At 38.2% G+C, this 26,233-nt stretch overlaps 1 protein-coding gene across 10 annotated transcripts in view; it reads right to left on the bottom strand.

Moving 5' to 3' along the window:
• The window catches only part of UTRN (utrophin), a 565,993-nt gene that overhangs the window by 407,159 nt on the left and 132,601 nt on the right, over positions 1 to 26,233 (bottom strand). For 7 of the 10 annotated variants that reach the window (XM_055535865.1, XM_055535866.1, XM_055535870.1 and 4 more), the window contains 13 exons: positions 25,560 to 25,637; positions 25,124 to 25,216; positions 22,861 to 23,033; positions 20,419 to 20,534; positions 19,546 to 19,712; positions 15,512 to 15,715; positions 13,901 to 14,082; positions 12,892 to 13,042; positions 11,293 to 11,412; positions 9,227 to 9,328; positions 5,838 to 5,945; positions 5,385 to 5,564; positions 4,049 to 4,218 (listed from right to left, as the gene is read on the bottom strand). In XM_055535865.1, coding sequence (XP_055391840.1) covers positions 4,049 to 4,218; positions 5,385 to 5,564; positions 5,838 to 5,945; positions 9,227 to 9,328; positions 11,293 to 11,412; positions 12,892 to 13,042; positions 13,901 to 14,082; positions 15,512 to 15,715; positions 19,546 to 19,712; positions 20,419 to 20,534; positions 22,861 to 23,033; positions 25,124 to 25,216; positions 25,560 to 25,637 — 1,844 coding nt within the window. Of the gene's footprint in view, positions 1 to 4,048; positions 4,219 to 5,384; positions 5,565 to 5,837; positions 5,946 to 9,226; positions 9,329 to 10,034; positions 10,210 to 11,292; positions 11,413 to 12,891; positions 13,043 to 13,900; positions 14,083 to 15,511; positions 15,716 to 19,545; positions 19,713 to 20,418; positions 20,535 to 22,860; positions 23,034 to 25,123; positions 25,217 to 25,559; positions 25,638 to 26,233 lie in introns of those variants that run through there. The other 3 variants (XM_055535867.1, XM_055535864.1, XM_055535873.1) reach the window with 2 other exon arrangements.

Below are 26,233 nucleotides of genomic sequence, written 5' to 3'. Positions count from 1 at the left end.
AGAACAAAGAAAGGGAGGAACACACTTTGAGCACTGTAAGTAGTTAAGTGCAACTGGAATAGCGAGTACTAACTAAGCAGGGAGGAACCATAGATGATGTGGCAGAGAGCCTCTCGGACCAGTAACTGGAAGGCCCTGCAGGCTAGCTGAAGGAGCTGGACCTTAACCGAAAGGCAACAGAAAGCCGGTGAGGGGCTTAAAGCATGGGACTGACATGATTACATTTACCCTTTTGGGTCCCTGAAAAGAAAGAATAGAGGCAAGTCCAGAAAATAGACTGTGGTAGTCACAGGAGCCAGAACTAAGTAAGAGTGGAAAGGAAAAAAGGGAACAGACCTGGGAGGTGTTGAGAAGGTCAGTTAAAACCACAGTGATGAGGAACAAGAGAAGAAACATTCAGTGGGCGTTGGCCATATGCCAGGCCCTTTCCAAATGGTTTCTGTGCATTATTAACTCCAGGAATCCTCACAACAACCCTGTGAGTATACACTATTATTATCCCTTCTAATGATGAAGGAATTGAGCTCACAGAGGTTTTAAATAACTTCTCCAGACCACAAAGCTAACAAAGGCTAGAGCTGGGATTTAAGCTGAGCGTCTGTGCTTGTAACCAGGACTCTGCACACAGAACTCACAGCAACTTCTGGATATTTTTAGATTATTCTCAGGTAAGCACAGGTTGTCCTTGCTGATTCTTTTGGGAAACTTGGCTGAACGGGTTTTCAGTGAATTCCGAGTATTTGTCTTTTCACCAAGGTAAATTTTTCTTGTCATTTGAATGGGATTTTGTGACACTCTAGGTAAATAACCAAAGGTCATAGTATCAGTCAAACCACAGTACACGCCTCATGTCATCTTCACAGCAGATTTCTATTTAATCTTTCAGGAGCACAAACCAAAGATCATGTTTTAAATGACCTTGGAGACTTAGTCCATTTCTGCCCTCAATATGAGCAAGAACAATGCGAATGCATTAGCGCCACCATGATCATCTCAGGTCATGTTAATAGATAGGAATCTAGATTATAGGAAATGACTGTTACTATGGTGTTAAAAGAAAAAAAAAAAAAAAACAGCCACTAGCAGCACCAGGAGAGGAGAAGGGGAAATAAACCATTACTTCTGAAGCATGTATTATAAACTGTGCTACGCAGTTATTCAAGGTTCATACCTGTTTGGACAGCCCATTTTACGATACATCAGACTAAAAATATTAAAGGATCTGAAAATCAATTCTCACTAGGATGCTTAACAATATTTGGACTTGAGGACAATGTAAATTAGAATATGAAACGTATCCTTAAATTCTGAAGAGGTACCATATTGAAGGGGGTGATGTGGTTGCGTATCACTCCAAAATGCAAAACTAGCACCATTAAAGTAGACTCAGAGGGGTTTTAAAGTTTAAAAAAAAACACAATATTTGGGCAAAATTTCTAATAATGAAATTTCACTGCTGTCTATTGTAACAAACTGAATGTACTCAAGTCTCTATGTGTCTAAGAAGGAACTGAAGCCATTTCTGCATCAATCAAATCTCAGACAGAAGACTGTGGAACTCACAACTGGTTGCCCACCCAACAGACACCTCCCTCCCCACGCTTCTTCCTTGCTGCCTGAGTACCCCCAGAACACAACTACAGAGATGGAAAATGCAGGATAGTTTCAACCTCCCAGGAACCCAGGGCAGGGCAAATGTCTGAGTTTTGGCAAGTGAGACCAGAGTCAGGGAGTTAGTCATTGTCTTCCATAAAAGGTCCTTCTCCCTGATTAAAAAAAGAAAAAAATTTTGTTTAGAAGACAAATAAGGAAAAACTTTCCTGCCTGCATGTAAAGCAGGTTATACAAAGTTGTTATGCCAAGTGCTACAGCAGCATCTTGGGACCATGAGAAGACAGGTTTTGCCTTTTACCTTGCTAACATGCTGAGGATGGCAGAGACAGGGTGCCACGATGCTGACCCACACCATCCCATTAAAACTGCCCCACCTCCGGACTTCTTGCAACGTGAAATCGTCAATGACCTCATTGTATAAGTCACTTTGGGCACAGTATTCTGTTTCTTGCAACAGAACTCACCCTATACAACATGGACATGTGTAAGATTGTATAGTTAGGCACCGTGACATTGCAATTTATAGTAAGAAACAAATATTTGGTCTTCGGCCTTGTTTCTAACACAGAGTTCCCAAACTCTTGGAATTTCCAAAGTGATAAGAGCAACAAAGGTGTCATTTGTCATATTAGTGAGATGACTTTTGAATCCCATCTAAAAAGGTAGGCTGGTTGTCAGGAGACCCAACCTTGTAATTAGAGGGCTGGAACTTTTAGTCTCATCTTGCCCCCCTGACCTCAGGGGAGAGGAGAGGGGCTGGAGGTTGAATCAATCACCAAAGATCAATGATCTAATCAATCATGACTTTGTAACGCAGCCTCCCTAAAAAGCCACAACGATAGGGATCAGAGAGCTTCGGGTAGGTGAGCATGTGGATGTTCAGGGAGACCAGGGCACCTGGAGAGGGCATGGGAGCCCACAGGCTCTCCCTATGTCTTGCCCTGTGCAGCTCCTCAGTCCGGCTCTCCCTGAGTTGTATCCTTTTATAACAAACCAGTCATCTATTAAGCAAAACGTTTTCCTGAGTTCTATAAGCTACTCTACGAAGCTAACTGAAGCAGAGGAGGTGGTGTTAGAAATCTCTGAATTATAGCCAGTTGGTCAGAACTATAGGTAACAACCTAGATTTGTAACTGGCATCTGAAGTCCAAGGAAGAGGTGCTGGAACCCTCTAACCTGTAGCCAGTTGGTAAGAAGCATAGGTAACCTGGCATCTGATCTGGGATGGGGCAGGAGCAGGAAAAAGCAGACCTGGAGGAATAAACCTCTAACCTGTGAAGTTAGAATTGGTACCAGAACCTATTCATGCACCCTAGTCTTTCACAGCCTGCCCAGCTTCCAAATGCACAAAATCAGCACTGGAGATACACACTGGCCGATATACGGACAGAATATAGACACTCAGGAAATAAAAGGTCCACAGTAAGATCAACATCACAAGCATCTCCCTCATCTGCTGCCTTGGCTCCAGAAGTAAAAGTTCCACAGCTGTTGTTTGCAACTCAGAGGTCCAACTCATGGTCCTAAAAGGAGATGCTGTTAGGATGCAGGAATGCAGCCTTTCTACCAAAACTAAAGATAACAGGTAAAACTGCAATCCTGCTTTGTCTAACAAAAGCTAAATTGGGGAAATCATATTATTTTTATTCAGGCAAAAGTAACTGCCCATGTACCCAAGCACTGGAATTCTACTGTCAAAGGGCAAGAAAACAGCAGTATTAAAGGGCTGCTCTGAGACTATCTGTTCCAGGGCTGGTGAGCATGGTCCCTGGCCCATAGGAAAGCGCTGCAGAAGATCCAACACTAGTGAAAGCCCAATGCATGCCAGACATGACTGTTCCTCTTGTAAAGATCCTGAGTTTCTTTTGAGTCAGAGAATGAAACAAATTTTACCAAAGATGGATCTTTGGTAACATGAAGAATCTGTTACTAAGACAAAGGAATTAACAAGGAAAGAAAGAAGACATGAAGACAGCAAGGGAAGGAAAAAAGAAAGATCTAAAGGAATTACTTCCCTGAATTAAGTTTCTTTTAAAGGTAAGAAGAAGGAGAGTCACAAAGAATAAGGAGATAGATCTAAAGCAAAACTGTAGGAACTGTGACAGTGGAAGAAAGAATAAACAAAGGATTGTGGACAATTATATCCACCCACAGTAAATGATGGGAAAGAAAGAACTAAGGAAATGATATATTCTGTCCATGAAGGCTACAGGCACACAGTTCTCCCAATCGCACCAAAGATAAATAAAATCCAGATTACTTAGATGCTTAACCAGTATAAAGAGGAATATTCAGAGACTCAGAGGTAGTGAGTGGTTTAGTAGTTGAATTTCCATTACAATAATTATGTTTAAATTTGCATATGATTAGTGATCAGTACAAAATAAGTACCGAGCACAAAATATTAATATATCATGTGCAAAATAGTTCTCACTTTTTTTTAGCTTCCAAATCCACAGGGATCTGTCTCTTCTTTGGGGGAGGAGGAGGAGGCAGCTCTTGCTTAGACCTTTTTGTAGTTACTTGTTCTCTTAGGCGAACTGTCTCTAAAAGATCCTTCTGAGGAATCTGGGACATTCCCAGCTTTGCAACAGCCTGAGTCACCTGAAATAAAAATCAACCAGGTTTAATGTTTTACAACAGCTTTATTGAAATATAATTCACAAGCCATAAAATTCTCCCTTGGAAAACATATGATCCCATGGTCATCAATATGTTCAGAGTTGTTGTGCAACCATGCCCACTTTCTAATTCCAGAATAGTCTTATCATTTCAAAAGGAAATACCATACCCAGTAACAGTCACTCCCATCCTTCTCTCCCTCTTGCCCCTAGAAATGACTAATCTACTTTCTGTCTCTACGGATTTGCCTATTCTGGATATGTCATGCATTAATAGAATCAGTGCATTAACCTTGTGACCAGCTACTTTTACTTAGCACAATGTTTTCAGGGGTTCATCTCTGTTGTATCATATATTGGTACATTATTTTATTATTACTTAATAATATTCCCAGGTGGCAGTGGTGGTAAGGAACTTGCCTGCCAACACAGGAAATGTAAGAGATGCAGGTTTGATCCCTGGGTCAGGAACATCCCCTGAAGTAGGAAATGGCAACCCAATCCAGTATTCTTGCCTAAAGAATCCCACGGACAGAGGAGCCCAGAAGGCTACAGTCCACAGGGTCGCAAAGGGTGGGACATGACTGCGTGACTTGGCACACAGCACACAATAATATTCCATTGTATGAATATACCACATTTTGTCCATCCATATATCTATTGATGGATGTATGGGTTGTTTCACTTTTTGGCTGTTGTGAATTTTGCTGCTTTAAATATTCATGTACAAACCAGTGTTATTTTTGATCAAGATGCTAAAATATCTTTTTTAATTTATAAGATTATTTAAGATGAAAAAATCATTTTCAAGAAGGAAATGGCAACCCACTCCAGTATTCTTACCCGGTAAATCCCATGGACAGAGGAGCCTAACGAGGTCACAACTGAGTGACTGAGCACAAAGATCATGTCTAAGTGTTATCAGTTACTAATGGTCGAATGACTGGATATCAGAAGTTTTTTAAGGTCTGTTAAAATTCACTTTAGAAAACTAAAGAAAATACATGTCAATTTTTCAATTTTACAGTTAACCAGGTATAAAAAAACAACTTTTTAGTTTAACCACTACTTTTATTACACGAACACTAAAACAAACCTGAATGTATAATTTCTACTTAATGGCACAAAGTATTCCCAAAGCAAAGGTACCTGGTTGGAGGAATCTTCTAATCTCTGAACCAGGGAATCCCATCTCTGAGTCAGTTCCTCTGAGTCACTGTTGATCTTCTTGGATGTCTTAGGATTATCAAGTAATTGACCCACATCCTGGCCAATCTCACTCAGCTGATCCAATGCTTGGCGCTTCATTTCCATGTCTTCCTTCAAAATCTAGTATTTCAGATATTTATTAGATCACTGAATCACTTTAAACAGGAACTTATCTTCCTGTTCCCCAGTCAGAAAATGTAAACCTCTATATTTTAGAGTAAAATTTACCTGCTTTAATTCCCTAAAGCTAAAACATTCTGGTTCTAGATCATTACAGGGCAGCATTCTAGTGTTAGGGAAATGAATTCATTCACTACATTCTATCAACCATTGACATAAAACACTAAGATATCATAGGCTCACAAGAGAGGTGCTGGCAGCGACATCACTTACAGCCAGTCGTCGAACACTGACGCTTAGTTCCTTTTGGTCTTTGAAGTTGCTCGTCTGGACTTTATTTAAAGATTCTTCTTTTTCGGTTAACCATGCTTTCAACAAGCACTGCGAATAATAACCAAAGTTAGAAATATATTTAGGGAATCATTTGGTAATTCAACTCAATCAAGTTCTAAAATCTCTTATTTTTATCTTACTAGAGGCTTTATCCACATCTGGGAGAAGAAGGATTTCAAACCCCTAAGCCTGAGGCATAAAAAACTCAGAAAGATATCTTTGCTTAAGATATAACCCTTCACAGACTTGCAACTGATCAACCTAAAATTAATCCCAAACCTGGAAAACTAAACCTAATTCTCAGGGAGGCTGATGGCTCTAAAAGGCTAAATCCAACTATCCAAGTCTCCAAAAGAATCACTTTATAACTCTCCAGATGCTGAGGGAAGGTCAGAGATTTTATTTTCTCAGTCCCTCTGTTAGGGAGGAAAGAGAGAAAAGTCAAGTTACATGATTTGTAAACTGCAGAGCCAGATCACAGACCCACACCCCAAAGCTGATGGATTTTCCATGTATCTTGCAGGACAACCACACTAATGCTCCAGATTCAACAGCAGTTATGATTAGAAGAGGAAACCTGAGGCTACTCCAAAGCCAATATGAAAATCTTTAAACTTCATTGGCCAACAATGCATGTCTTTTAGACATCAGATATTTAGTAAAGAGATAAATTTGAAGGAGGGATTTAAAAAAAATGGCTGCCTTAATATAATTTTTCTCAAAATGTAGTATTTACCACAGAAACTTTCTTCTATAGAGTTGAGGTGGGCAATTCTTGGTTGTGTGTTTGGAGTCAACTCTTTCTCAAGTTTGATTTATCAGTTTATTTAACAACCATTCTCTGCCTTTATATTTCACTCAGAAAAGGACAAATATTAAGAAAATAATGTAAATATGAATTCTGTCCTCAATGTAGTAAGAGTTACCACAAAAATACCCGTGGCACCAGATAGAAAGTGCAGACATCACAAAGAGACTGCTTCCAGTTTTGAAACAGTGGGGGAAGGAGAGGGAGTTCATAAATGACTTCATGGTCCCTGATGGATATGTCACTGGCAAAGCCCACTGGGATACTGGGAAAAATAAGGTGGAATCTAGGTGACATGGTCTGACCTCTTTTGGGTTTAGTCTAGCTTCACTTGCTTATAGGGGGCAGTGTGCAAAGCCCTCACACCTAACAGGATGGATTAGTGTTCCCAGAGGAGAGTTACTGTGCCCAACACCTCAACTGGGCAGCCTGTGTGCACAAGTGCTGTGTGGGATGCCTCAGTCCAAGATGGCGGCGACAGGTATAGAGAGGCTGCACCTGGCACTGTGATCTGGAGCCAAAGAGCTCTGCCCCCTCCCGCCAATAGGAACCCTCTAAATCAGCCCCACCAATGACTGACTGCCAGGGAGAGCACTGACTAGAGCGCAAGCTCACTCCTTTCCATTCTTTCATCAAAGAATAAAATTCTCCTTTGCTTCTGAACCAGACAGTTTCATTCTATGGGCTCGAATATCACTTAGGCAAGAGGGCCCTCGTAGGAGCCCGACTCAAAAGAGTTTGGTAACAGGTGGGGAGAACTTAAAAACAGATAGGCAAAAAGACATTTCAAGGCAGATGCCACATTTAAACAAAAACACAGAGACTAGAAAACTAGTTCACTCTTTCAAAAAAAAATGAAAACAATACAAAACCCACAAGGAATCTACCATGGACCATGCATTGAGAATACAGCACTGAAAAGAAATAGCACTACTCTGCATTGAGAAGAAGCACTACTCTGCATGGCCACAAGGCCATGACAGTCTTGGAATGAGCTACAAAATGGGAATTCAGGATTTGAACACTGAATACATGAAAGGACAGAGGGAAAGTTTGGAAAGGTATATTAAAGTCAATCACAGCATATCCCACTGGCCACACTTGGCTCATGCTGGAGAAATTTTGAACTAATTCTCAGAGCCCATTTCTAACTATCTTAAAGCCTCTGCAACTAAGTGAACAATAATCCCTTGAAAGACTGTTTAATTCAGATACAGTTGATTGGTCTTATTCTCTGTAACAACAAATTATCAATTAAGTACCAATGTTGGCTTCGTTTCTACATTTTAACAAGATTTCTCCTTCCATATCACTAACAGAAGGCCATTCAAAGGTCAGTTTTAAACCTAACATAATAAATGGCCAAAATCCTAGCCACTCTCTATTTTTAAATATTTGTGATTACCAAATTTTGATTCTTTCTGAATTTTAAATTATTTTAATTCTTTAATTATTTTAAGAAGAGTAACACAATGGTTCCCTAGCAATCAGTCTCCTACACTCATTAATGAAGTTAAATTTCAATTATTCTATGTGACTTTTTGGCCTGAAGAAAAGATAAGTAAATTTAAATCTTTGTAAAGCAAAATGTAAATATTTCAGAAATCAGAATCAGGTCTATCATGCAATTTTTAAGAGGAAAATTCTGGTCAAAGATTGAGGGCAGGTGGCAGTAGCTTACAATTTACATAAGGACAAATTTTGCAACCTGCTTTTTAAGAGTTCACTCTGCCACCATATTTAGTAAATCACAAAACAGCATACATTTGTTTTTATCCCATGAAAAGAATATAGCTGCTTTTTGTGGATGGAAATAAAAGGCATTTAAAAGAATCACAGTGAACCCTGGGATGTGGGAACAGAGTATCTGTTTATTTTCTACACCACAACTCTTTGGCATTTTGAAGAAAAGTCTTGCTTATTTGTATTCTGTTTTGATGGTTGCTTTTCTGGAAGGATGGAGATGGGCAAAAGGCCACCAATCAGACTGAAAACTCTAAGTGGCAGCTTTGCACCAAAGGTTCATTTTCTATATTAATCCTTGGTGGAAAAAAATTAGCTATGTGTTCAATCATCGGTGTTGCTAAATAATATTTTTCTTGTTAATTTCAGCAGTTATTCTGATTAAAAATCACAGGTTTAAAGTTCACGAAATACTGAGTAGATTCATTTAACATTATGTACTGAGCACAAGCCATACACTAGGCTGTATGGCTACAAGTTCAAATACATTATCCAACACAAATGCAGCAAAAATTATGTCAAGTAAATCCTAAAACTAGCATATCTAAAAACTAATCTAACTAATGAACAAGGTCAAATTGTTATTACAATAGAGCTAATTTATAATGCAATCACTATGAAGAAACTGCATAATGGACTGAAATCTGACTTTTAACATAATAAATAATTATTTATAAATTTTCCTTCTGAAGAAATATAAGTGATTTATTCAAATGCAATAATTAATGATGGTTACTGTTCACCATGTATTTTGCCCATTATGTATACAGCTTCATACCTGTTCTTCCAATAATTCCTGCCATAAAATGTTGATTTCCTGTAACCTATTCCAGCGTTCTTCAGTCCATCGGCACACAGCCGTCCAGCGTTCACCGAGTTTCTAGAAAAGGAAAAACCGACCCTTCATCAACAAAGCCTGAAGGGATAGTTATCACAATCCTTAAAGAAATTCTTGACATCCATTATTCTTTATTACAGAGTAGTAATTATGAAAAATATTATGAATGTTGCTTTAAATAAAACAGATAAATTCTATAAAATTATAGATAAGACAAACTAATTTCCATAGAATTTAACTATTTCATATTACACAGTTAGAATATGGCACAACTGGAACTCTATCTTGTAACTTTTGACTCCGAACTCCAGCTCTTTTCTATTTTATTGTGGCTTTTATATGAGAATTTGACAGTTTCACATATACCTTCAAAATACAGCAAACATATCTACTTTCAAGGCTTCCATTTTTTCAGGCTATAATTATCTTTAAGACAAAATTCAGCACGTGGCTTATTTCTTAACCATTTTTACATGTCAAGACAATCTTCATCCATAGTACCAAAAATTATGAAAAAAAAAGTTTTTAACTTATAAGAACTGTTTTGGTTTTTTTCTGTTTATATTGCATGATACACAGAAAATTCCACCAAACAGCAACAGAATATTATAAGTATTAGCAAGACTAAATAAATAAATTTGATACATTAAAAAAAATCAATCTTCATGATGACTTTCCCAACTAACTACTTTATTACCACTTTATAAATAATGATTAACAAATTCTGTTTTGTTTCTTCATTACTTACCTATGAGCAAGAATTATTTAATGCATATTATCTTATTTCAATTTTTATTATCAAAATAGGCTTTGTATTGTGCAAAAGTAGAGAACGTAGAGCCAGAAGAGAGATCTCTCATGTCCACATGAAAACTCATTGCCTATTTAAGCCTCAGGGCCTCCGCTCAACCACTATGAATATCCTCACTGTTAAATAGACAAGACATGAATGCCTACCTCTAAGATTACTGTAAAAACTAAATACTGTTGCACCAAAATCTCAAAACCACTGCCCAGTTTTAAATGTTGCAAAAGAAAAAGAATTCCATATGATAATTTATAGTTACTAAAAATCATCAACTGAAAGTTACTGAAATCATCACCTGGCAACATTATATCAGGTAATCCAAGTTCAAATAAAATACAGCTGACCCTTGAACAATTGGGCGGGTCCACTCATACTTGGATTTTTTTCAATAAATACATAGGAAAAAATTTTGAAGATTTGTGACAAAAATTTGAAATGAAGATGAACCACACAGCCTAGAAATATCAAAAAAAAATTAAGAAAAAGTTAAGCATTCAGGAATGCACAAAATATCTGCAGATACGTATATAACATACAAAATATATGCTAATGGACTATTTGTTACCAGTACAGCTTCCAGTCAACAATAGGCTATTGCTACTCAAGTTTTGGGGAAGTAAAAAGTTATACTAGGATTTTCGACTGCTTGAGAGGTCAGTGCCCCAAACCCCATGTGTTTAAGAGTCATCTGTACCAAAAACTCTCTTTATAAAGACTTGTAAGCATACACTATAGTCACTGAGCAAAAAGAAGCAAGTTGTAGGGGTTCCCAAAACTGATGTTGACATTTACACTTTGATCTACTAAAGAAACAGGGATATTAAATCCTACATGACTGAAATTCTCAAACTTGACATTTTTTTACATATTCACTGGGCCCCACTCCCAGTGAGGCCCAGAAATATGCATTTTAACAAATTTATCAAGTGATTCTGGGCAAGAAGTCTGTGGATCATTTGTTGGGATCAGTTCTTGAGCTTCAAAATCTTGTTCATACACCCAAAGGCTGAAGTAAATGAATGATACCTTGGTTCTCCTATAAACCCCCATGCTGTGAAACCCCAGCTGGGAAGTACAACCTAAAGAAGATGGTTTTACTAACCTAAATAAACAGACTGAACATGAAGAATAGGAACAATGTGTGACTGGGGCTCAGACCCCACATGCCTTAGCACTATCCTACTTTGTAAGTCCTTACCTGTAACTGATCTTCCAAAATAGCTGTAGCACTCTCGCCACTGTTTTCATCAACAATCACTACCATGTGAGTCAGGGAATTCACTTTCACTTGTTCAGCCTCAAGATCATTCTGCAAACTCTAGAGAAAAAATTCAGATAAACCATTATGTCTACTCTTTCCCATTTACATATTTAAAATCTACCCAGTTGTCAATAGTAATTAAGGACACTTAATGAGGCATCCTGTTTAAATTTCCAACCATTAGCCTAAGTGTTCACCTAAGGAAACAAACCCATTATATCTTTACATTTCATTATGAACCAAAGCAATTTGAAAATGCAATGTCATAACAGACTGCAAATGTGATGTCATCACTTTTATTATTTTTATTCCAAGTTTTGGCTGGAAGAATGAGAAAAGGTGTCACATAATCAAGTTGAGTGCATACAGTAGGAATTAAGAATATAGAATCATTAAATCAAAAAAGTTCCAAATTTAAATACACCAAGTCAGAGATCATTTTATCTAGTACAGCACTGTATAAAGTGACATAAGTCAAATGTGATTTGATAGTCAGAAGCTGTTCTGATTCATTACCCAGGAAAGCAACTGGGGTATACAGACAATTTTCTTCCCATCTCTTCCATGGGAAGAGAATGCCAGGTCAAAAGACATATATTTAAGTATATAGGTAATTTATTCAAACACTACCAATAGTGTTGTCAAATGCCTTGAGTTTTTGTGTTTAATGTATCCTTAAAGCTTAATTTACCCATTTATCTAGTTATTTCACTGAGAAATAAAATTCTTCAAACACTTTGCAGAGAAGCTATTTTACTCTACCTTTCCTTGACTATGAAAAGTTATCTCCTAAATTTGTGACCTCCCTCATAGCTAAGTTGGTAAAGAATCCACCTGCAATGCAGGAGACCCCAGTTGGATTCCTGTGCTGGGAAGATCCCCTGGAGAAGGGATAGGCTACCCACTGCAGTATTCTTGAACTTCCCTTGTGACTCAGCTGGTAAAGAATCTGTCCACAATGCAGGAGACCTGGGTTCGATCTCTGAGTTGGGAAGATCCCCTGGAGAAGGGAAAGGCTACCCACTCCAGTATTCTGGCCTGGAGAATTTCATGGACTGTACAGTCCATGGGGTCACAAAGAGTTGGAAACAACTGAGAAACTTTCACTTTTCAAACCACTCACAAAACTCGTGAATCCTCACCTAGGAAAAGAAGCAATAGCTTTCCTGGAAGGATTATGAACAGATCAATCTGAGGGTTTCCTTATTTCCCAACACGTTGCATTCATGCAATGGACTAGGGTTCTTAACCATTCATAAGTCCAAAAAACAAAAAAACACCTTGAGAATCTTATGAACACTATGTACTATCATAACAAACCTCTACATACCCATATAAAATTTGACCTGTGCTTTCATCCCTGGCTCAGAAAACCCACATCCCTATGCACTCCACCCTGCAAGCTACTGAATACAAGAGTGCACTGAAGGAGTGTCCCAGCTCCATGCTAACGATAGACGCCATCAGCCCCTGAGAATTCTAAGTGCTGCTTTTTCATATTTGATAAGGTATTAAAGAAATATGAGCCAGATTTACTTTATGATCTTCCAGCAGCTTTTGCAGGGATTTTAAGTCATCATCCAGGGGGCAAGTTTCCATCTTTTGAATGCGTTCTTCCGTGAGCGTTAACCAGGCAGACAGCTGCTGTAGCTGTTTCCTCTGGAGTTCCATGAGGACATCGTGCAACCTGTCCAAAGGGAGTAAAGCATTATACCCACTCCTTCTTCCCTTTGCAAAGGCAAACACACACTCCAGGCATCAAGGAAATGGGGCAGGGAACACTCTTATCTAACCTTTTAAAGCAACATTTAGTCTTTAAATACAGAAACCAGCAAAAACTTATTTTCTTCCTAAATGCAGTCAATTAAATGCACTCCAAAAATGCAAATAACAGCACCCTCTATTTGTATCAGAATCATTGTTTCTTTAATCAGGAATTCCTGCCTATTAAATAGGTGGAAATTGCAGTGGAATAGTTTGCTCCTTAACATACAATACATGAAATAAAATGAACCGTACTCTTAAAAAAGGTTACAAAATGGAATTCTAGATAAATAAAACATAGCCCTATCTTCATGTCAGAGTTGATGGTTAGCCAACTTTAATACTGCAAAGTCCGCACACAATGTCTTTGCCCTTTTTTTGCTGATTTCTGTATGGCCACTTTTACCTTTTCATTTGGTTAACATATCAAAGGGGAAATAAAGATCATAAAAATTCCAGCAATGCTACATACAGAAAAGAGTCAAAATTTGACAAGGCAAGTTATCTGGTTATCTTGTTCCCACAGACATGTAGACTTTTAGTTGTGTTAAAGTGGGCAACCGGGACTTCAGTGGTTAAGACTTCCCTTCTAATGCAGAAGGTAAGGGTTCGATCCCTGCTCAGGGAACTAAAATCCCACAAGCCTTGTGGACAGAAAAACAGAACATAAACAGCAGACGCAATATTGTAACAAACTCCATAAAGACTTTTAAAAAGATTTTTTAAAGAAAACAACTAGGCCCCATCTTGCAGCAGTGTTCACTCCCGGGCCTCCACTCACCGGGACTGTCTGTCCATACTTTCGACTCTGAGCGCCTCCCATCTGGCATTCAGCAGGGACATTTGTTCCTGAATCTCAAACTCCTCTTCATCTGTCAGAGTTCCTTGTGTTATCAGTTGATTTCCTGCCTGCAAGACGTTCCCCACGCTGCTCTGGTGAGCCGTCAGTTCCATCATAAAAGCCTGGGAAGGTACATCATTATGATCTATGAGCTGCTCATTGAAGAAAAGCAAATCTTAATAAATTGTTAATGCCCAAATATCAATGCTGTGGGGGAAAAAAAAAGTAACCATGCAGACTTCAAATAAAGCAGACTTTGATCCACTATTTTGTAAGCTCTGAATATAGGAAATAAGCAGCTGACCTAAGAAAAAAGATAAGATCAAAGAGGACCATGTTATATCTGATAACACGAGCTATTTTTATGTCAATACTGATTATACTACTGATAGATCATTAACATGGAACTATGAGAAGATATAATAAATAAAACACCACGCTCGCCCAAAAGGACTTGCTTAAATAAAATGACCATTTGTATTATTTTCAAACCAAAATAGCAAATAAGACCTGTCAATTAACATACCACCAAAAAACTACTTAATCAAAAGAATTCTTCACATAACCCAATCACTACAATGCAATATATTCCTGAAATAGTAGGAAATTTTCATTATATAAAAGTATACAAGAATACTGGATACAAGTTTGTTTAATCATATAACAAATAAAAATAACCACTTCCTAGGGAACAGTCAAAATTTAAAGACTTGGTGTACTGATTAGCCATTTTATGTCTCAACTATAATAATACACTTCCAAAACTAGCAGTACTAAAGCGCTGATTTTTGTCAGTGGCTCCACTGAATCTACAAATTATGGTATGACCAAAATCCAAAATTTAATTCCAATGTAGAGTTAATCACGCATGCCAGTTTTATAATGAAGCCCTATTTAAAAATCTTAAGTCTTCCAAAAAAAAAAAAAGTGTAAAGCAGAGACATTACTTTGCCAACAAAGGTCCACCTAGTCAAAGTTACGGTTTTTCCAATAGTCATGTATGAATGTGAGAGTTGGACTATAAAGAAAGCTGAGTGCCGAAGAATTGATGTTTTTGAACTGTGGTGTAAGAGAAAACACTTGAGTCTCCCTTGGACTGCAAGGAGATCCAACCAATTCATCCTAAAGGAAATCAGTCCTGAACATTCATTAGAAGGACTGATGCTAAAGCTGAAGCTCCAATACCTTGGCCACCTGATGCAAAGAACTGACTCATTTGAAAAGACTGATGCTGGGAAAGATTGAAGGCAGGAGAAAGGGACGACAGAGGATGAGATGGTTGGATGGCATCACCGACTCAATGGCCATGAGTTTGAGCAAGCTCCGGGAGTTGGTGATGGATGGGGAGGCCTGGCGTGCTGCAGTCCATGGGGTCGCAAAGAGTTAGACACAACTGAGCAACTGAACTGAACTGAACGGAAGTTCTCAAATAATGCCATGAAATTTCTGTGGCGCAGAATTCAGTAAACAATGTACATCAGGGTGCATCTCCTGATTAAGACACAGGCACCATGGCACATATATCCTGTTCATCAGCTTCAGATTACTTACTTCATGGGTTGCAAACTGGTCTTTGACTTCTTCCACATCATCAGAAATGTCATCCTGCTCCTGAAAAGTGTCCTCGGCAGAAAGCAACCAGGTCAGCACTTCCTCCAGTGCTATCTGATAGCTGTCTAGATCCATATCAACCTCCGTGACAGTGCTGGGGGTTTCAGCTCGGGGACTCTCTTGCTCCTCCTCTGGTGCCGAGCTCTATGAAAACAAATCCAAGAAAATCCACAAGCATCGTGAAGACCAGAAGGTGTTCAACAAAGGCACACTGGAAGGAGACCCAAGGTAAACACCACTGTGTCTTAAGGCATCCGTTGGATTCTCAGGAGCTGGGTGAGCAATGCTGTGAACTAGTCAGAAAGCATTTATTCATGCCAGGATGGCAAAGAGTACAAAAGCTGTATCACTCATGGATTCTATACTCAGACATACTCTAATATAGCTGTTGTTGCTGTTCAGTCGCTCAGTCCTGTCCAACTTTTTGCAACCCCATGGACTGCAGCACACCAGGCTTCCCTGTCCTTCACTATCTCCCAGAATATGTTGTTGGGAAAAGACAAATAACCCATATGAATCACTTCTGAACAAAAATAAAAAAGCTCTTAACAAAGTTATAAATTCCATGGGTCTAACAAGGGATGTTATTTGAATTCATCAAGGGATAGATCAGGACGTTTCACAGAGGATCTGGAACATGGTGGACCTTGAAAGGGTAGATGTCATTTAAAGAGAGCAATTAGAACCCTTGTTAAATTGCTTTTACTGAATAGCATCTTAGCATTGCATTTCAGACACTAAAAGACAGCCATACATATACAGGCTATTGTACTGATGATATTTTTCTGAGGCTGTAGCCCTCTGGTTTACTAGATGGTTTTTTTGTTTGTTTGTTTGTTTGTTTTTAAGAGCCTGTGGAATAAGTTATTCCAAGCTTCTTCTAAGCAATGGAGTATTTTCTTATATACTTTAGAATTGTATAACCAAACTAACCACCTATCTCATTTACTAGTTCCCTTCCAGAGCAAAGTTCTTTAAAATGTGCCTACAGCCTGTCTCTACCTTTTCACCTCTCATCCACAATTTTCATGTATCTGAAACATACAAACATGTATAGAAAACAACATAAGAAAAGCTCATGTATTTAACAACTGCTTTTGTTAACACTCCCTTTCATGCTGATCAGGTATTGGTCCCTACCACACACCTGGAAAGTATTTTGCCACTGCTACCAATAACCTTCTCAATAACAAATCCATTCTTCTAGCATCATCTTCAGGATGATCATGTAATGAACACAAAACCAGAACATTTTTACAACCACAGTGCTAGAACAACATACATAAACCAGAACTGTTTTAAGCAAACCCAGAAGTCTGGTCATCTTCTGTTTCTTAAGCTCCCAGGGCATTCTATACATCTGACCTGTCCCCACCTTCTCGAAGTTCTCCTTTCCCTGCTTTAATAACACCACCTTGGTTTTTCTCCTAGTTCAAAAGCATCTGCCAACATGTAAGTAATGAAGCTCCTCAAAATTAAGTCCAGGCCCTATTTTAATTCTCTTTATGTACTTTGCCTGCAAGGCTTCATCCATTGCTATTAGATTTCAAGAACCCTCTATTAATGTATCCTATTACCTTTATATTTCTCATCCCAAACTCCTATGTCCCACCTTCCTTAACATTTCCACTTCAATTTTTCATAGGCATATCAAACCTTGTCAATATTCAAACCCTTCATTTTTTCCCCCAAACCTCTCCGGGCTTCCCATTTCAGTAAATGGCTCCTCCATGTACTTACGGAGAAGGCAATGGCACCCCACTCCAGTACTCTTGCCTGGAAAATCCCATGGATGGAGGAAGCTGGTGGGCTGCAGTCCATGGGGTCACTGAGAGTCGGACACGACTGAGCGACTTCACTTTCACTTCTCACTTTCATGCATTGGAGAAGGAAATGGCAACCCACTCCAGTGTTCTTGCCTGGAGAATCCCAGGGACGGGGGAGCCTGGTGGGCTACTGTCTATGGGGTCGCACAGAGTCGGACACAACTGAAGCGACTCAGCAGCAGCAGCAGCCATGTACTTAACTAACTCCTCCAGCTAAACACCAGAGGGCCAGACGTGGTTCCTCTTTTTCTTCCCACTCCTACATTTAATATGGATAAGTAATTCCTACCTTCAAAATTTATCTCAAACCCATCCAGGTCTTTCCATCTTCACAATTGTCATTTGACCTCAGGACTACAACAGCCTGATCACCGGTGTCTTCAGTTCCCTGTTACTATCCAGACTTCTATCTCCACCATCCACTTCTCACAGAGCAGCCGGAATAATGTTTGCAAAAATGCAATTACATCCTAAGACTTCCCGCTTAAAATCTTTCACTGCTTTCTCAATGCTTTTAAGATACAATTGAAAATTATTAACATAGTTTGTAAAAATACTGTGACAGCGAGAAACAGAGTGAGTGAGTGTGTGTGTAGGGCTGGATTTCAATTAGGTTAATCGGGGAAGTCTTCTCTGAAAAAGTTCCATTGAAACTGGGGAAAGATGGGAAGCTTGCCATGCAAACAGTGGGTGGAGGAGCGTTTCATGGAGATCAGCCCACAGGTACAAGAATCTGGGGGAAGGAGAGGAGAAGTCCACCACGACTGGAGTGCACTGGCCTGAGAAGAGTTGGGGCAGTGGGCTGGGCCTTGTAAACTACAAGAGGTAGTTGTAGAGAGAGCTGGAACAGAAAGTAAACACACCCCAAGATATTTTGAAGGAAGACTCCAAAGGGACCCGGTAAATGACATGCAGAAGCTAAAAACAGTGAATCAGTGAGCCCATAGATGCAACACTGGATAATTAGGAGACAGATGATGCCAAAGAAAGAGAAGGAAAAATGAGTTAAGTTCTGGACCTAAAACTCTAAAACTGGAAAGCCAGCATGATCCTGGAGATCATTTAGTACCTAACCTCCATATTCTAATGAAGATATCTGAGAACTAGGAAATTTAGTGACCAGCTAAAGGTTATTAAGATAGGCACTAGGATCTATGAGGCAGAAAATGGAAGGTGTTATCTGACTGCAAGTGTCAGAAGGTATTCATTCAAATACAAAAGGAGATTTTTGACTGAGAGATCAATTTCAAGAGAAATTCAGGAATTATTCACTGATCACCTAATGCTCTAAGCACATATCTGTAGAAAGAGAAAGAGAGGAAAGCGGGCTACTAGCATTCGTTGAAAAGTAAAAGATAGCAAGATACGTCAAAGAGCAGATGATTACAAATTGACCACATCATATTTCTTCTGTTAACTTAATTCAACTTCTAAGGCATTAATGAAAGCATGCAAATGAAGAGTTTAATATCAATATACTGCTCTTTTTTATTATTCAGTTATACATATACATGTATCTGGGCTACCCTGGTAGCTCAGACAGTAAAAGAAGCCACCTGCAATGCGGGAAATCTGGGTTTAATCCCTAGGTTGGGAAGATGCCCTGGAGAAGGGAATGGGAACCCACTCCAGTATTCTTGCCTGGAGAATCCGTGGACAGAGGAGCCTGGTGGGCTCCAGTCTATGGTGTCATAAACAGTCAGACACGTCTGAGCGACTAACACATACTCTCACATATACACACACACACGTATCTATAGTCTTTCTAAAATTCTTTTCCCAGTTAGATTGTTAGTAAATATTGAACAGAGTTCCCTGTGCTAGACAGTAGGTTATCCATTTTAAACACAGCAGTGTGTACATGTCAATCCCAAACTCCCTAATACACTTGCTCTTAATCAAACAGCATGTTATGCAAAAGCATGATTATCCTAGGCCCTAACTCCAGCTTTGCTATATGAAACATATTTTTTCCCCTTTAAAAAGTAAAATCAGTAAAGTTGTGGTTTTCCATTACATGCACATGATGGTGTCACATGCTAACTGATAAACTGAAGCTCTGATGCTGAGAAATCAAGATCTTCTCAGGCAAGCGAAAAATCCTCAGAATTATCTTACGGCAAGTCTAATATATTAGTAAAAATTTACCTGTACCTGTATGTTAATTTCTCCTTCTTCACATTCTTTCTTATATTTCCTTGGAAGTGTTTCTACCTCACGGATGGCATCTATAGTGACTTGCTGAGGTAGCACTTCAAACAAAGACGTTAAATACATAATTATGGATTTCTTGTCAGGAAGCTGAACAGCAACATCTAATAGTGAAAGAAAATAAGAACCAGCTTAAATTAGATGTCCAAAGTATGTGAATTGCTCAATATTAGATATAAAATAACTGTCCTTAGTGCCCATAAACAATACTAGTATACTATCTTTGCAATACCACAGCTTGGTAACTCTCATATAATATATGAGACACAGGTAAAGATGATTACCTATGGATTTTTGTGCAATATCCCATTTCTTCCCTAAAAGTTTCCCCCACAAGGCTAAAAGATAAGCTACCATTTAAGGTAATGTCACAGATTTCATTCATATTATGAAAATAAGTCTAGACTTCAGTCTTGCAACATTCATAAGTAACCTTTTCACATCGTATATAAGAAGCTCGTTTCATACAAAAAACACATTTTAATTAAATGAACCAAACACTAAATTGTTCGTCTAATAATTTTGTTTTCCTAAAACATTAAATCTTATGCTGATATTTATTAACTATTCTCCAGTGATGTAATTAAATTTCCTCCTGAAGGATCCTAGAAATTGTTAAGCACAGTATTATGTCTATAATAAAAAGTCTTGTACCATATTTCAAAAGAAAAAACACTTCCTTAACTCTCACAATTCTTTCTACAAAGAGAGAATAACAAAAACAAACAAACAAACAAACAAAAATACTGCATTTCAAATATTCAAAATTGTAAAGCAAAACCAAGATTGAAATTAAACACTGAACAATACCTTCAGGATCTAATAGCTTTTCAATTCCCAAATAAGTTTGAGCCTTGCTGAAGGCATGTTCAAGTCTCTCGGTTGGGGACATTTTGACAACTCTATCCCAGCTGAAGAGATCAGGTCTGAAATTAGCATGCAAATAAAATTCAGTGATGATAAAATATGTGGGGAAAAAGTTGTTACTGTTATAATCATATATTTCAGTTTTTTGCTTTTTTATTTGTGAATATAAATTTAAAAGTTTATCTTTTATATCCCCAAAGCTTGTCAAATATATAATACTTTATAAAATATAAATATGAAAATGACAGGTAAAACATTCTAAGATTTTTGTATTGGTTAAATATGCTGTTAAAATTCTGGAGTAGCCACTGAATGACTAGAAATGATATATTTCCCAAATAGTGAAAGAAAGAAAAAAAAAAAAGGAGGAAGAACCTACAAGAAGACAAGAAGAAAAAGTAAGAAAAATGAGCTCAAAATAAATTTAAGAAGGAACTTCTGTAAATATATCAGTTATCACAATAATGTTAATGGACTAAAATCTCTGATTAAAAGACCAAGATTAGCAGAACAGAAAATCCAGGTCTAATCACTTCACAGGATTTTTCTAACACAAAAATCCCTAAGAGAATTTCCATCCACCCCAATCCATAGAGCTATTGTTTAGTATTTCATTTCTACCATGATTTTCTTTTAATCCCACAAACTGGACATTATTGTCACCCTGACTGCTTAAAAGTTGATCATTTTCTTTGCGCTCTATCTGCTCTTGTACCTTGGACCAACCTACCTTTCTGAGATTTGCCTCCCTCACCCCCAACCCCAGTTCCCTCTCTGACTCCATCTCCTGTCCCCTTACTCACACCCCTGCACCCAGGGACCTCCCACATGCCAGGTAATTCCTCTCATCTTGCCTGATAGATTTTTCTCCAGCAATATTTACCACTTCAATATGCTACACAACTTACATTTCCATTTTTTTAAATTGCCTGCTTCCCTCTATTTGAACATTAATTCCAAGAAGGAGAACTGGGATTTTTGCTTGCTTTTTATCTCTGTTATACGTCCTATGCCCAGCACACAGAGGACACTGCATACATTTTTGTTCAGTCAAGCAATAGATAGAAAAATGTTTTAGCTACAATTCAAGTCTTCTGACAGCATCTCTTAACCAACTAGAAACAGAGGACAACCTCCTTAAACTGATAAAGGAGATGAAGAAGACTGGGTTTTTTTTCATCAGATAAAAGGTATATGAAAAAAAAAAAACTATAGCAAATAACAGCATTATGGTAAAACATTAAAGAACAAGACATTCTGCCTCAGTACTACCAATTTAGATCAATATTGTATTGAAGGACAAGGCACAAATGAATGGGAAAGAGAAGAGGAGGGAAAGAAAGAGGAAGGGAGGGAAGGAGAGAAAAATGATTATAATTCATGAAAAAAACCTATAGTAACAAAATAAAACCTACATAACAAATTCAAAATTTATCAGAATTTAACAATCTTGTAGATATAAGCCATAGAAAATTCAACTGCATTTTTATATATCAGTAAAGAACATACAGGAAATAAAACTTGAGACAATAAATAATTTACAAGAGGGATAAAACACATAACAAATTTTGCCTTTCACAATTAAATTCTTGCTGCATCTGGAATTTATTTGGGATATGGTGATGCAGGGATCCAATTCATGCGTTTCCACTTATTCCATACCATCTATTAATTTGCAGCCTTGGCTCAGTTGTAGATCAGAATGGAGCTATTTCTGAGCTATTTATTCCCTTAGGTTGAACTACATGAAACTGCCATTCTTACGTGTCAAAACAGTCAAATATTGGCAATTTCTTATGCTTCAGCTTTTTATTACATTGTATTTTATTTGTAGTGCTATATAGTCTCAATTAATATAGCTTCATAACTAGTCTTGCTTTCTGTTTGGAAACTACTTTAGCCTGTCTCTTCTTCAAGAGTGAAGTGGCTCCTTTTGATCCCTTGGTCTTTTATTATAGAATCAGACTTTGATCACAAGTTTTATGAAAAAAAAAATCACATCTATTTTTAATTGGGGTTGCACTAAATTTATAGAGTTTTTTCTTTTAGCAGAAGGCTGAAAAGTATCACAATTCTTTGTGTATATTATTGGTGTAGTGAGGAATGAGTGGGCTTGAACTATGTGAATTATTTTACTTTTTTTTAACTTACAAATACATACAAGAAATCATGGATTTTGTACACTGTGGCATTTAAGTCCTATGGAAACAAAACGTGATGGGTGGGTTTTTTTCTATGATATTTCTTTTTTTTATGTTTTCAGAGAGCATGTACAGAGGAGAGAGTGGTCGTGGGAAGGGACCTTAGGAGGGATTAAGTAGGGAGAGACAGAAAGGATGTACAAATTTGTACAAATCTGCACAGCTAAGAAGAGTCACATCTCACTTATGTCGGTGGAGCACGGCATTAAAGGCAAGCCCATCTGTCCAGCTGGTGGTGAAGTTGAGGACGTTGACCTGACTATATGGCCTTGTGGACTGGCGCACCCAGCTCAGCAGGATCTTTTCGCTGTTCGTCTGCTGCAGGTCTGACATGATATCCTTCATGACATCTTTCACCTGTTCAAATGAAACAATGCCTGCCAATAACTTCAAGTAGTAACTAGAATCAAGTCCCTGAATGCTGCTGCTGCTGCTGCTGCTAAGTCGCTTCAGTAGTGGCCAACTCTGTGTGACCCCACAGATGGCAGCCTACCAGGCTCCGCTGTCCCTGGCATTCTCCAGGCAAGAACACTGGAGTGGGTTGCCATTGCCTTCTCCAATGCATGAAAGTGAAAAGTGAAGTCTCTAAGTCATGTCCGACTCTTCGCGACCCCATGGACTGCAGCCTACCAGGCTCCTCCGTCCATGGGATTTTCCAGGCAAGAGTACTGGAGTGGGGTGCCATTGCCTTCTCCCCCATCAGTGTGCACAGATATATAAATGAATAGATAAACAGATACAGAGAAACAAGAGACAAGGGAAAGCTCTTCCTCACAAGTGGAAAGATAATTAACAAATGTAGAAGAAATGATGAAATGAGAAAATCACTTTGCCAAGCACCATAACAATAAATGATGGCTCAGAGGTAAAGAATTTGCTTGCCAATGCAGGAGACATTGGTTTAGTCTTTGGGTTGGAAGGATCCCCTAGAGAAGGAAATGGCAACCCACCCCAGTATTCCTGCCTTGGAAATCCTATAGACAGAGGATCCTGGCAGGCTACGGTCCATGGGGTCACAAAAGAGTTGGACATGACTTAGCGACTAAACAACAACAACAACAAGAACTATGAATGGATCTTAAAAATAATGGACAAAAGTTTAATAAGAAGCTGAATATTTACAAAGTCTCAAAATATATCTCCACAAGATACTTTTCAATAACAAAGGGCAGTCACCGTACAGTGGAGACACTGGCAGAGTTCACCTTACCCAAATGATGAGTTAATACAGCCGGAAAAAAATACCAGACAGCACGTGCTTTGTGATATGGTATATTAAGAAAAACTCAGCATCATTTTTGTGGCATTTATCCCACAAATGAATAACCTTAAATCTAATCATGAGGAAATATCAGTCAAACCCACATGGAAGAACATTCTACAAAAGAACTATTCAGTATGCTTCAAAAACGTCAATATCATGAAGTGCAAAGAAATACTCAAAAATAATGCCAGATTAAAGATGACTAAAAAGACAAGGAAAAAAGTGTAATTCATAATCCTGTATGGTTTTCTCTAAACGATATTACTGGGGCAATTGACAAAATCTCCATCAGATTTCTAAATCACATAATTATTTTGTTTCAATATGATCTTCCTGATTTTACTAATTATATAATATTTGTTAGGGTATAGTATAATAATTGTATAATGATTAATATTAGCATTATAAATATTATAATAATGTATAAATATATTTATAACAATATATAAATATTATGTATTCAACATTTTATATTATTTTAATATATTGTAGTTATATAAGAGAACTTCTTGTTTTTAGAAAAATAATTTGCTTTTACAAAATACACACAACTATTTAGTGAAAGAGGGACACAGAGGGAGAAAACACAAAAATACAAATAGCTGTTAACATTTGGAAAATCTGAGTGAAAAGTACCCAGGAATTCTTTGAGTTATTTTTGCAATGTTTCTATAAGCCTGGTATTTTTAAAATTTAATATTTAAAAAATAGATACTTTTTCTCTATGCCAGGAAAATAGAGCAGTTTGTCAGGCTTTTTATTCCAAATAATTTGAATTATATCCTTTCTCCAAATTCGTATGTTGAAATCCTAACCCCCAGCACCTCACCATAGGGATGTATTTAGAAATAGAATCTGTAAAGAAGTAGTTAAGGTAAAATGAGATCACGTGGGTTAGCCCTAATCCAGTATGACTGGTATCTTAGAATAAGCAAAGGAGATTAGGACACAGACATACACAGACCACATGAGAAGACAAGAAGGGAGCCACCTACCAATAAAGGAGAAGAAACCAACCTTGCTAACACCTGGATGTCCAATTTCTAGCCTCCAAAATTGTGAAAAAACAAATTTCTATTGTTGAAGCCACCCAGTTTGTGGTACCCTGTGGCAGCTCTAAGAAACTAATACACATATGATCCATTTCCAATTCCTATTAAAAAGTAATTGAAAATTTCCCCACCTGCCAGTGCAAAATGATGCTCCAAAGTAATCCTAAAGTCAGTTTGTGATTTCCATCTACAATGTCCGTTCCTCCTATATTCACTAAATCCACCTAGTAAAATGAAAAAATAACTTTTAAGACAATTCTTCTACAGAAACCCATATTTTTGTTTTAGCACATTTGGACAACAATATAAGTAAATGATAAGAAAAATTTCACTTTAGAGAGTCAGGTAAACCTAAGTCACAAAAATGTATTACTTAAACAATAGATCAATAAAGCAATCACAAAAAAGCACAACTATTCCTTCACTCATAGAAAAGGTTCAATACTTCTCATATGAGAAATGTTTCTAAAAAATCGGTTGACACCGCTGCCCAGAGCAGGTGGCTGATTTCGTAATAAATCATCCCAATGGCATCAAAGGACCCCCAAAGTCACATGACAAACTTACATTATTCTGATGTAAAACCTGCAGCACTCTGTTGACATTATTTAAAGCGTGCACCCTTGTGGAGCCACGTTCTTTCGGCTGGAAAGCAAAACACAAAAGCAAATGAGACAGAGTCCCTCCATGTTGCTGTCAATCATTGACACTGAGATGCATGTGAAACAGCAGCACAGCCTACAGGTCCTCTCTGTGCTAGGAGCCCACGCTGGGTTCTCAGGCCACCGTGGAGGCCAGCATTGACAGAATGCAAATCCTCCCACGAGTAGCAACCTAAGATAGTAGTTCCTTAGCATGCCTGAACACTGGAATTCCCTAGGGATCTTCCCAAAACACCAATGCTGTGTCCAATCCCACTCCCTATGATTGTGTTTTAATGAGTCTTTAGTGTAGTCTGGTTTGGGAATTTGTACAAGATTTCCCTGGTGATTCTAAGGTACAAACAAGCTTGGGAATCAATGCTCCACCTGGGATAAAGCATATTCTGTCCCAATTGGGCTGAAGGCACAAAGATTTAGAAGTTATGTCACCTCCACCTGCACTAGTGTAGACAGAGCAGAGAGGATTCAGAGGTGCTCTTCTAGGATCCAGATAGCATTACGAGGGCCCACTGGGAAGACTGGAATTGCCACCTGGGGAAAGGTGACCTGAGAGGCTTCTTTCTGCCTCACTGGCCAGGG

This window comes from Bubalus kerabau, chromosome 9, assembly GCF_029407905.1.
Source record: "Bubalus kerabau isolate K-KA32 ecotype Philippines breed swamp buffalo chromosome 9, PCC_UOA_SB_1v2, whole genome shotgun sequence".
Lineage (NCBI taxonomy): Eukaryota > Metazoa > Chordata > Mammalia > Artiodactyla > Bovidae > Bubalus > Bubalus kerabau.
This window is presented reverse-complemented; position numbering and strand designations above follow the sequence as displayed.